This window comes from Mirounga leonina, unplaced genomic scaffold (assembly GCF_011800145.1).
Source record: "Mirounga leonina isolate KUSES-001 unplaced genomic scaffold, KU_Mleo_1.0 Mir_91, whole genome shotgun sequence".
In the NCBI taxonomy this organism is placed as follows: Eukaryota; Metazoa; Chordata; class Mammalia; order Carnivora; family Phocidae; genus Mirounga; species Mirounga leonina.
Window position 1 is genome coordinate 45,853,379 of NW_023270839.1, and position 12,932 is coordinate 45,866,310.

The following is a 12,932-nucleotide window of genomic DNA, read 5'->3' on the forward strand; positions in this document are numbered from 1 at the left end:
GGACTATATTCCGTGGCGGAAGGACACGTTACATAAAAATCGCAGCCTTGACGCTCTGCGCGGGCCAATGGGGAAGTGGCAAGGCGGCAGGGCCCGCCCCGGGAACTCCGGAGACCTCCCTCCCAGACCCCCCGGCGCCGGGGCTACCACATGTTGCTGCCAACTTGGGAGTGCTGGACGAGGGCTCTTCTCTTGACCCTCGGCCCAGGCTGCCCCAACTGTCCTGACCTAACCGGGCAGTGCCCAGATTTATGGATCTCCAGGAGCATTCCTCCAGCCCCGTCCCGCGACTCCCCATACCTCCGGGTGCCTGCCCCGGCACACACCTCGGAAACTGAGTCGCACAGGAAGTTAGGGAGCCCGAGTTAGGATCAGAAGGTGGGGAGAGATGGAGACTCGTGGGATGGTTGGAGGTCGCCTTCGGAAGGGCTCTAGCACTGGAGCGAGGGGAGAACTAGGGAGGGCGGAGTGTACATGGAGCGGGAGCGCGAGGTCTTTTTGTTCTTAGGGCTAGAACAAGGAAGGACAAGTTGGGGCCAGGTGAATACTTTAGTTGGGGCTGGAATCCTGCAGAGCGTGCCTGAGAGTAGAAAGCGAATAGAAGGTATTAATATTAGTGCAGAACTGACCATCAGGAAATGTCAGAACGTTACAGCCAAAAAATCTGCAGGAATCAGCACTTTTGTTTTCAACCTTATGTATTTAAATCAATATCGTTAGAGCTTTCCTTACATCTTTCTCCAAAGTATTTTCCGATTCCCGGTGATTGGTCAACAACCAGTGATGACAGCAGTTATCAATGAAGCAGCTGTTAACTCTTGCCTTCATTAAGCCAAGTTTTGAGAACAGATACAATGTTGCCTCATTAAAAATCGTTAAGACTATTCTCTTGGGTCTTTCCTTTCCCCGGAACAGGAGACCAATGGGTGTGACCTGCTAGAGAGACATCTGCCTTGCAGGGGAATCACAGGTCTTTCATTCCGCTTTCCTGTTGGTTCAGATAAGATGGGACCAGAAAGTGACACCCTAAAAGTAAGTTTCTGTTTGCGATAGAATCCTTCAATTTCTTCTGGATGCTTTTTCTGGTCCCCTTAGTTGTAGATAGGAAGTTGGTTGGCCCTGAGCTAAAGATGAACTAAAAAGAGTGGTGGACAACACTGGGGCGTGGGGGTGTCAGTGAAATGGCCAGTGCTGGACTATGTTGCATTTAAGTTCTAAGTCTAGATGTATTCCCAAGATTGAAAGGCATATGTATTAAACTGAAGAGTCATAAAAAAAATGCCATCCATGAAACTCTGGCAGAGACTAATCCAGCATATCCTTGCTCACATTTAGATGCATAGTGAAAATTTGTCACATGGAAGGTGACTGACATTGTTTTGCTGAAAAGCAGAATATACAAGAAAGTTTGGATTCCATCTTAGTTCCAATTCTACTCACTAGTTCTATGACCATATCCTACTCACTAGCTCTATGACCAGTTCCTTAAAAGTAAATTGAAGACAATTCCTGCTTCATAGGATGGGGTTTGATCAGATGATGTATGTGAATGAGTACTGCACGGTGCCCAGCAAGCTTCCCCTTTTTTGGGAATTGACCTTGTGGAGGATGGTCCTCTTGACTAGTGCCAGAACATCCTTCTGAATTCAAGTAACTGTTTGCCTTCACTTGGTCATCCTGAATCTCCACTCCTTTGACCCGGCAACAAGTAACCTCGAGGCTACATGAACCTGGGGGTGGGGGAACTGAGGCAGAATACAGACCCCCCCCCCCGAAGCTCCTCCCCTAGAGCCAGTCCTTCCACTATGCTCTCTGACCTGGCAGGATGGGAGGGGGAGCTGCTAGATTCACTAGACTGCGTAAGAGTGAGGGTATAGATTGCTGTGTTACCTGTTTGGATTCAGGGCCACAGAACCACAGAATCAAATGGTCTAATTCTCGAAGGTCATTTGGAGTCCCTTGATGGGGTAAGCGTGTCAGCAAATGGTACAGGACCCAAACCCCTGGGGTCCAAAGACAAGCTTTGGCCCTGGTGAAGAGGGTGAGGTTTACAGGCTTTACCATTACATGAACTCTGGGCCTGTCTGAAACGGCAGTGTTATTTCTCTTTCAGGCCAATACAGATTTCCAGGGCAGTCCATTGGCCCTGAATGTCTGATTTAAAGCAGAAGTGCTTATCACTTTGGACTTTATATGCCCTTTCCAGAGCCAGACAAGTAGACGTAATTTATTCTATGCCTTCCTTCGGACTCCCAAGAGCTCTTCAGGCTCACCAGGGTGGCACAAGATCTTAATTCCAGAGTTCCCCCACAGAAAACTCCTGGAAGAGAAAGTTGGGCTTTTCAAATTAGGGATAATGAGAGAACAAGTTGTCTGGGAAGGGGAAGGCTTCATGTAGGAAGAGGCATGGAGGGTTGGTTAGGATAGAGATGGGTATGGGAAGGCCATTCCAGGGGATAGGAAAGGTAAAGAATGTTTTCTGAATGCAACTTTATATCTACGTCCCCCCTCCTGAGGAAATGCCCCATCAGCACTTAGAAGCAGGAGGGAAGCTTGAGGAGTCCTTGTTCATTCCAGTAGAAGTACTGCCTCATCAAGGTGACCCTGTCAACCTACGTCACCCATTGCAAGTCTTTCTCTAGCCCATAACTGTTAGGGCTCACAGGACAAAGTCTCCCTAAAGTACTTTAATCCTATCCACCAAGCCAGTCCCATGGAAGCCCTGTGCTCTCTCCTTTTTCCCTACAAGTGTAGCCATAGCTAGGCTCGCTAAGATGTTGGTGGGATTGTAAGCAGACCCTATCCCCCAAAGTAACCGGAGATTCGGAAGACCAAGAAAGGTAGCAGTGAACAATGGATTAAGTGACCCCTTCCCCAGAAATTCCTCCTGCTGCAATTCAGTCAAACTTTTTGCTTGGCACCATACCTCCAGTCTTCATCTCCACGCTCACTGGCTACCAGTAACCTGACCCACTTAGTCTAGACGGGACAGCTAGAACTAAGGAGACTTTGGTCTCTCTCCTAGATAAAATATTTTTGTAGGTAATGCTTTAACTTAAAGGATGGCATCATTGGCCCCACTGGGGGGGGCGCATGGAGGGGGGAAGTGGTTCTGAAATCTCTGTGGAAAGTCCTATACTCCAGAGAGAATGATGCCCCTTCAAATGAACTGGAGCCGACTTTTATTCCCACCTTTCTGGGGAGGGGCGCTCTGAGGTAATTGTGTGACCATGAGGCTTCCTCCCCACCACTCTCAAATTGGTCCCAGAAGCTGAGACATCTCCCAAACCTCCATGTCAGAATCTATCCTATGAGAAGCTGTTAAGTAACCCAGTTATGACTCAGCACCAGACTCTTTCCTCCCTCTCCCCACTGGCCAGAATGAAAGGCAGAACCAAGCAGAAGGCTCCTCCCCTATGGATGGCCACATCCTCACCACATACTGAGTCAGGACCACACCCTGCCTGTATGGAAAATTACCATGAGAAGGAAGAGGAAAGTTAAACTCCAGGGGTTTTTCCGAGTTCTCAATCCAGAAATCATAGCCATCTACTCTCCACCTGGAACTAATTGAGGAAGATAGTTCTTTCTCTGGCCCTAGCCCTAACTCAGCATGTCGAGGTCTAAATGAACTAAGGCTTCTTGGGCCCAGGACCATGTGAAAGATAGGAGGCCACTGTCAACCTGTGTGTGCAGTATTTGTACTAGCCTTGGCCTCTGTGAAGGATGAGCTCTGGTTCAGACCTGGCTTTCACAGGCCCCACCTCCCCACCTCCCTGGTAGGCAGGCCTGGGTCAGAGAAAGAGGCAATCCTCCCTCCACTCTTCCTCCAGGCTGTGGGAGCATTCCTCCCCAGAAATTCAGGGCCCCACCCTGCAAGTTCCCTGCAATGAAGTCATCGTTGTTAGAGAAGTGCCATAGGTTTTAATTAGATTTGTTTTATATCAAATAGCTTTTAAAACTTTTCAGATATGATTATGTATGGCTTTCAAACTGCTTAGATTCAGAGTCCTGTTGCTTTTATGTGGGACACTATAAAATGGTGTATTTAAGGTCATTACAATCTTATTGGCATAAAAAAGACATTATGTATATGCTGTAAAAAAAAAAAAAAGTGACACCCATGAGACTAGCTCAGATATTTGAGTTTTCTCCTGGTTATATATACTATCTGTGCTTTACTTCTCATTCTATCTATTGCTAGTACTTCCTATAGCAGGTGCCACTGATAAATTATAAGAAATACTTACAACTGAGAAAAATCCATTAACAATTTCTGAAAACTGAGCAAAAATGTTGTTATATCACTGGAGTGGCCAAGAACCTAGGCTGAGTTGCTGGAACACCTGTGTGCGCAGTCTGAGAACCTCTGAGGAATTAAAACAATGATTAAGAGCTCAGATTCTGGAGTTGAGCAGTTCCCTGGTTAAAAACCCAGCACTGCCACTAACCAGCTGTGTGACCTCAGACATGTTATTTAAGATCTCTAAAGAAAACCTATCTTCCATCTTTGTTATCAGGACTAAATGAAAAAATGACTTGTAAAGTGTGAAAGGTTATCTAGCCTAGAAACAGAATAACAGTTCTGGAGTCAGGTCACCTGTTGGTCACTAGCTGTGGAATATGAGTAAATCACTTATCCTCTGTGCCTCCGTTTTCTCACCTACAAAATGGGAATGCCGGCCCCTACTTCATAGGCTTGTGCAAATTATATTAGTCCATACACGTAGAGGGCTTACAATGCCAAGCACACAGTAAGCCAAAGTGTTAGCAAATTATTAAGGTGCTTACTAGTATAATGCCCAGCACTTACCTAGTAAGAACTAAAAAATGTTAGCTATCTCTAATACTATACAGATGAGCTCCTCCTAGGAGACAGGAATTTCAGTCAGGGTGGGCTTCCTGATGGGGCCATTTACTTAGTGGAAGGGTATTTCTCCTAGACCTGAAAACAGAATGGGACAGACAACCTTAGGAGACTTGTAGAGTCAGAGTGTAACAGTCTTGATTAAGAACGGGTGATGAAGGGCGCCTGGGTGGCTCAGTTGGATAAGCGACTGCCTTCGGCTCAGGTCATGATCCCGGAGTCCGGGGATCGAGTCCCACATCGGGCTCCCTGCTCGGCGGGGAGTCTGCTTCTCCCTCTAACCCTACCCCCTCTTGTGCTCTCTCTCTCACTCTCTCTAATAAATAAATTTTAAAAATCTTAAAAAAAAAAAAAAGTTTAAAGAACGGGTGATGAAGTTTAAGAAAAAGTTCCTAGGGGGACAGACCTTAAGAATGGTACTTCTATGGGACGCCTGGGTGGCTCAGTTGGTTAAGCGACTGCCTTCGGCTCAGGTCATGATCCTGGAGTCCCGGGATCGAGTCCCACATCGGGCTCCCTGCTCAGCAGGGGATCTGCTTCTCCCTCTGCCCTCTTCCCTCTCGTGCTGTCTCTCATTCTCTCTCTCTCAAATAAATAAATAAAATCTTTAAAAAAAAAAAAAAAAAGAATGGTACTTCTATGTAAGGCAGGTCAGGAACTACAACACAGGTAAGGTACTCAGGCAAAGAAGGTTATCTCCAAAGTAGGGTGAAGGTAATGAAAGACAATAGGTGGTGTTGGGCGGACGCTGTAAATCAAGAAGCTATAACAGAGGGGCGCCTAGGTGGCTCAGTCGGTTAAGCATCTGCCTTCAGCTCAGATTATGATCCCAGGGTCCTGGGATCGAGGCCCGCATTGGGCTCCCTGCTCGGCCAGGAGCCTGCTTCTCCCTCTCCCTCTGCCCGCCCCCCTGCTTGTGATCTCTCTCTAATAAATAAAATCTTAAAAAAAAAAAAAAAAAGGCAGCTATAACAGAATAAGAAGCCAATACTTGAAAAGCCAGCCTTGTTTAATGTTTTTTTGTAACCTCTGTGCTTATTCTTATCTATTTTTCTTCATTAATATTTCATAAAATATTTGGCAATGTCCAACCTGTCAGAGAACTTAGGGTTATAGGCACATGAAGCACAGCCTGAAAGGCCAGAAGCAGGTTGGCAGTGGGAATTTCAATGAAACAATTAGGTCTCCTAGAAACAGCTGTCTTTTCTTGTAGAATCTGGATTTTGTTTTATCAAGGGAGGCTGCATTTCTTGAGATATCAAATTAGAGACCAAGCCAACTTCCTGTACCTTTCAGCTATCTCGCCCTCACCTCCCTTTCCCTAAAGAAATAGTTGGGAGGAAGAGAGAGGGGCCCAACCCCTGAGAGAGCAAGGGAGAGTGGCTAGGTTAAATGCAGAAAGAAGACAGAGGTCCTAAGGGTAGGAAATCTGAGCTGCTTTGGCCTCAATGGTCCTTTTAAATCTTGAGGAACAGGCATCAGTGGTATTCTCTATCCTTCTGAGTTTGTGTCATCTGCATAACTGATAAGTTTCCCTTCTTTATCCAGTCCACTGAAAAAAATGTTGCCAGATCTGTAGGACACTGCACTAGATGGACTCAGCTTTGACTCCACCCAACATAATTAGTTCCAACCCTGAGGATATGCCACTCTCCCCACCCAACACCCCATTTGGGGGCTTGGGGCAGGTGCTGGGCCAAGGCTAGTCAGACCACAGTGATCATATCCAGTCCACAGCACCTTCCATTTTATTGTTTTATTTACAAACAGGGTGAAGTCAACTGGGAAAATCAGGAGTAGGGAGTCAGTCTGGGCCATCCAAATGTGGAGTGGTTCCTGGGTCAGTCTCCACCATGAAGGCTGCCTCTTCTATCCTTTTCCTGCCCCTTGGTAATGGCCCCTTGATTCCTCAGGGCAGCCTCGCATGCTGCTCCTGAGCCCTTGTATGAGGGCAGATGGATCCTGGGGGAACAGGGGTGGTACGAGGGCTGGGGCCCCCTCAGTTTGTGTAAACCTGAGTTCCGATCACACGCATGATTTCCTTCTGTATCTTGGGGTCCTGAGTATTAATGTTGGCATCGCCCACCTGACCATCCTCATATCTGCCAAAGATAGGGCAAGTGTGAGCATAAGGGGGAGAACAATACCAGAATAATGTCAACCAGTGGAATTATATTTGGAGTTGTGGCCATCCCATCCCAGAAGTTAAAAATCTTTCTTGCTATTCTTCTGGGTGGAAAAGATTCAGCTTATCTCGTTTCCTTTAAACAGACCTTGACCTATACCCATCCCCATCTTCCACAGGGAAAATTCCAGTGCCAGCTCCACACAGGTAGCCAGGGATAAGTCTTGGATGACAGAAACAGACTTTCCCAGTAATCACACCATCCCACCCCCACCCTCATTCCTCAGAGTGAGCCCCAAGGTACCCTCCTAGACTTACACAAAGAAGAACCGTGTGCAGACATGATCAGACACAGGGCACACCCAGATGTTCCCATGCTTCTGGAGGTCCTTAGATGTAATCACTGGGAAAAAGGGGGCCAGAAGTTATAGATATAATGCTTAAGTCACACAGTCCAGGGAGGGGAGGGAAGACATGATGTGTCAACAACACCCTTGGCTGGATCATAAGGTTGGGGACACAGAAAAACAGGGACTGGGTGAGCCACCTACCTTCACAAAGTGCTATACAGTTTAGATTCCGACTCTGCAGGAACCTCGACTGAATGGATCGGGTCTGGAAGAGAAGGAAAGCAGAGCCAGGTGGACTGTTACAGCTTTACCTAGACAGCACGGTTAGCTGCTGATGGCTAGGGGGGATATCTGGGACTCCCCAGACACCACCTCGCCCAAATTTGCTTTCCCATAATCAGTCTGGATGAGTCCATAGCTTCCATCTTTACATTTTCATGTCACTGCATTTAAACTCAGTCTCTGCTTTCATACTTATGACTGAGGCCACACATATGACTCTGGAAGTTTGTTCATCTTAGAACATATCTGATTCCTTCAAATGATCTGCAAACTACCCACCTCCCCAATCATCTGTTTCCCCATCCATCTCTGTAGCCTAAACTTATCCCAGGGGAAGGGTTCTGCCTCACTAGAGCAGTGCCAACCAATAATACCTGGGGGATGGTATTCATCCTGTTATATCTCTGGACCAGCTCATCCTTGGAGGGCATCCTGTGCTGTCCTTTTCCCATGCCTGTCACAGAACAACAAATCCAGTTCACTCACCCATTTCTCAAATATTTACTAAGGTGCATACTAAGTGCCAGGCACTGAGCTACACATGTAGTGAATAAAACAAACAAGGTATCTGCCCTGACACAATTTAGTCTGATGGAGACTAGAGCAAAGAACAAGTAATTACAACACAGTATGGTAAGAGGTGTAATGGGGAGAATCTAGAACAATGTGTGAGCTACAGGGGGGAACTAGCCTGCTCTAGGGGTTTGAAGAAGGCTTCCCAGTGATAGCTAAGAAGAACTAGTTAAATGAAGAGGAGGAAAGTGTTCTGGCAGAGGTAACAGGACATGGAAGAAAGCAATGTGCCTTAGTTTGTATGGAGCATAGTCAATGGAAGGGGAGTGACAACAGATGATGTGGAAGCTTTAAGCTAGGTCAGATCAGGCAGGCCTTACAGACCATGTTAAGGCAACTGGAGTTTATCCTGAGAACATCAGAGAATTACTAAAAGGCTCTAAGACAGGGGAGGAACACATGAAATGAGCCAGGAATGAGGGGCCCAGGAAAGTGGTATCAACACCTTGGATCAATGCCAGGTTGAGCAAAATGAGTGAAGAGGAAGTGAAAGGAAGAGTGAAGACTCGCTTTGCGAGTCAGATCTGCTCTAGTCTCAAAGTTACATAGAAAACTATGACCAGAGTCACTTAAAAGAAAAGGCAGAAAGCACAGCAGGTAAGTGATGAATAATTTTCCACAAGTAACCACAATGGCAACAACCTTAAGAATCCTGCTTACTTCCTCAAGTCTTTGAAGAAGTGGTGCCAATTCCCTCGTTTCCCCCCTACCTAAATCCATAAATCCTCCACCATCCATATCTCCCAGTGAATAGCCCTATTTATAACATTTATAGACTCCTTCTAGATTTTTCTTATTTAGATACAAAACAGTGCTTGTGTGCCCCTACTCCCAACTGTTTTTGGCCTGTGACTAAGACTTCAGTCTTTGTACTAAGCTTTCTCACAGGCCCAGCCTTATCACAGTCGTGTGTGTGTATGTGTGTCCCTTTCTGTTAGAGGGGGAGATGGATGAAGATGGGAAATGATGCTATCACAACAGGCCATAAACCCGGCCTCACCACTCCATCCTGCAACTTTCTATTACTAATCCCACTCTGCTTCAATTCTTGGTTTTGTGCTAGCCATGGTGTAGGAGTGCGGATGACTGGACTGACATTCTTCACTGCTCAGGCTGTCAATTCATCAGGCACTTACACTAAAGTCCCATGACAGATTTATGGCCTGAACAAAACTCAGGGCAAGACTTAAATTAATTTCTTCCCCCTACAGAACACTTACCACCCCTCTATTTCCACTTTCTCCATTAGCCTTAACTAGGTTTAGCTCTGAATCCAAACATCATGACCTTCTCATCCTGGGTATTTCAGTGCAAGATTCTGAGTGAAATTCCCACTCAAGTTCTACCCCAGAGGATAAGAAAGAACAATCTGCTTTCTATGGCTGGTCTTTGAGATGGCCCTTATGATACAATCCAAATCCTGTCCCATCCCAATCCTGTTGTACACTGTCCTGTCCATATTGACCCAATGATCTTCTGTCAGTTTACCAAGACCAAAATCTGAGAACATGGTGGCTGGCATAATCCCTTAATGCTTTGTGTCCAGAGTACACACATATCAGAAGTCTCTAAACAGAACTAAACAAACAGATGATTACCATCTTCTTTCTCACTGGCCCTCATTATAACCTGCACACAATGGCCAAGTCACTGGAATAGAGGCTCCACGAGCCAAATGGATGCTCTCTATTTATACCGGCTCCCAGAGGGCACCGAATGCCACAAAACTAAGGATACCCTGAGGAAGAACAGAGAAAACCAGAGCTAAATAGGGTAAGATGGAAACTTATAAGAAGACAGAGTTGGCTAAATGCTAGAGTAACTACAATAAACTGGACATTTGTACACATCTCATATGATAGACCCTCACATATCTTTGGACCCTCAAAGACGCAGTCATTCAAGTAAAGCCTACCTGGTCAATCCAATAAAGTGATAAGAAAACTGGCCTAGAAGCTAGGAGGCCTAGACTCCAATCCTAGCTCTGCTACTCACAGTTGTGTGACCCCAAGAAAGTCCTTTAACTTCTCTGTATGAGCTTTCCTAACTGTAAAGTAATAAAGGACTGGATGTAACTCTAAGAGTAAAATCCTATGCCATTTTGTATCCATAATCAATGGACCTCTGCAAGAGGGAAAAGCATGGTGCCATATGATGTTTTTATATAATCAGGAAAGTAATGAAGAAAGATAAGGGGTCAACAGAGATTCCTGGCTCCATATGGCAACTAAAGGGATTCAGGCACTTAGTAGTAAACAGAAGCCAGTGAGAGAGGAAAGAGGGCAGGAACAGGGAGAGAACAGACAGGAAGCAAGAATTCTGTGGGCACCAAGAACCAGAAGAATCTAACTCAGAAAATAAGAGTTTAATGAGGGAAGCTCAGGCTTGGACAAAGATAAAAACTGAGAAACCTGGACAAAGAAGCCAAAAAGACTACCCCAACACAACCCCTACTTTGCACTGCAGGCACACAGAGTAAGATTCATTCACGCATTCAATCAGTATTTATAGGGCACTTACCCTGTGTGGATTCATCATCAGGTTTGGTTCATGACACACTATCATTAATTTATTTATTCATTATCTATTATACCTAAAGACCCAACCTATAAACTAAATCCAAGAACCAAAACATTACTAGTGACTTACACCTAACTATCTGCCTCTTCTTGGAGGTAACCACTATCCTGAAATTTCTTTAGTTTTAGCATACACACATACACACATGCACCTAAATGTTTAATTTTGTTTGCTTTTGAACAATATAAAAAAGACATCATTCAGTAGTGTTCTGGGCTTGCTTTTTTTTTTTAAGATTTTATTTATTTATTTGAGAGAGAGAGAAAACATGGAGGTGGGGGAAGGAGCAGAGGGAGAGGGACAAGCAGATTCCACGGTAAGTGCAGAGCCTGACATGGGGCTTGATCTCACAACTCTGAGATCATGACCTGAGCTGAAACCAAGAGTTGGACGCTTAACCGACTGAGCCACCCAGGTGCCCCTGGGCTTGCCTGTTTTAAAATCAACTAATTACTAAGATTTTTCCATATAGTTGAGAGCCACTGTTCATCCATTTTCATTGCTAAATAATAATCCACCCTGAGAATATACTAAAATGTATTTATCCATCCTCCTGATAATCTGATAATGAGCATTTGGGTTGTTTTCAAGATTTGCTATTGCAAATGGTATTGTTTTGAACATTCACGTACACCTTTGGGTGTATGTAGGCAGGAATGAAAATGCTGGGTGGCTGGGATAAAATTTTTCAGCTCTATGAAATTTAACACCAAATTATTTTCCAAAGTGGTTATACCAATTTATATCCCCATTAAAAATAAAAGAGATCCTGCTGATCTACAACTTCTAGAACCATTAGAGGTATTACCAGATTTCTTGATTTTTGCCAATCCACATAGGTGCTAAATAGTAAGTCTTTTTGGTCTTGATTTTATTTCCTTGATTAATAGCAGTTGAGCAGCTTTTCATATTTTTTGGTCATTTCTTCAGTGAAATGCCGGTTCATGTCATTTACCTATTTCCCTATCAGGTTGTCTTTTTCTTATTGATTTTTAATTATTTTATTTTTTAAAAAAATATTTTATTTATTTGAGAGAGAGAGAGAGCGCACAAGCAAGGGGAGAGGCAGAGAGAAAAGCAGACTCCACACTGAGCAGGGAGCCCAACATGGGGCTTGATCCCAGGACCCTGGGGTCATGATCTGACCTGAAGGCAGATGCTTAACTGACTGAGCCACCCAAGCGCTTTGATTTTTAAAATACATTTTTATTACTAATCTTTTGTAGTTAAATGTGTTGCTAAATGTCTTCTTGTTTGTAGCTTTTCACTTTCTTACAAAGTCTTCTGATGAACACAAGTTTTTAGTTTTAATAAAGTCAAATTTACTGATCTTTTATGATTTATAATTCTATTTCCATTCTCTGGGTAATTTTGTATAAGACTATAATAATTGGTTTGGTTTGGTGTAAGACTCACTTATAAAACTAGGGGCGCCTGGGTGGCTCAGTTGGTTAAGCGACTGCCTTCGGCTCAGGTCATGATCCTGGAGTCCCGGGATCGAGTCCCGCATCGGGCTCCCTGCTCGGCAGGGAGTCTGCTTCTCCCTCTGACCCTCCCCCCTCTCATGTGCTCTCTCTCTCTCACTCTCTCAAATAAATGAATAAATTTAAAAAAAAAATCTTAAAAAAAAAAAGACTCACTTATAAAACTATCTAGGCTCGGTGAGTTTTTTGGGTTTTTTCTGTTGTTACAGTAGTTTAAAATTTAGAGACTCTTCTAAGTTCTATGATTCTGGACCTAAGTTTTCCTATCTTTGTAACAGTTAAATTACTGGAGAATACTAAATAATAACCTATAAAGAATCTAATACTGTCCCTTTTATATGGCAGATGTATAAATATATGGTGGTTATCCTTTATACAGAGACTATACAGAACAAGAACAAAAGAAGAGTGAAAAGGAACTAAGACATGAACCTGGAACACTGAGAGAGCTTCAAGTCAGATTCGTTTTCTGAACAGAACAAAGCTGGACTTATCTCCTGACTAGAATATGGGCTTCATTCATGCCTTATCTTTGGAATACAAGGCTTTCTCTTCCATCCAATGTAACTATTATAATATTATGTAATTATAAACAGTTGAAATTTTAAAAGGTAGTTGTCAGGGAGAACAATGTCTCCAGACATGTAAGCCAATGGAAGTTACTCAAGCCT

General features: G+C 44.3%; 1 protein-coding gene and 1 long non-coding RNA gene across 13 annotated transcripts in view; one reads left to right on the forward strand and one right to left on the reverse strand.

The window, feature by feature from the left end:
- Positions 1 to 12,932, reverse strand: part of LOC118003398 (protein mono-ADP-ribosyltransferase PARP6) — a 62,342-nt gene that overhangs the window by 27,880 nt on the left and 21,530 nt on the right. For 7 of the 12 annotated variants that reach the window (XM_034994405.1, XM_034994404.1, XM_034994401.1 and 4 more), the window contains 3 exons: positions 7,999 to 8,078; positions 7,544 to 7,607; positions 7,311 to 7,395 (listed from right to left, as the gene is read on the reverse strand). In XM_034994405.1, coding sequence (XP_034850296.1) covers positions 7,311 to 7,395; positions 7,544 to 7,607; positions 7,999 to 8,078 — 229 coding nt within the window. Of the gene's footprint in view, positions 1 to 5,917; positions 6,970 to 7,310; positions 7,396 to 7,543; positions 7,608 to 7,998; positions 8,079 to 12,932 lie in introns of those variants that run through there. The other 5 variants (XM_034994412.1, XM_034994411.1, XM_034994410.1 and 2 more) reach the window with 2 other exon arrangements.
- Positions 77 to 12,871, forward strand: LOC118003400. The gene is made up of 3 exons (XR_004677330.1): positions 77 to 378; positions 916 to 1,032; positions 12,641 to 12,871. It is a non-coding gene; the product is annotated as an uncharacterized LOC118003400 (long non-coding RNA).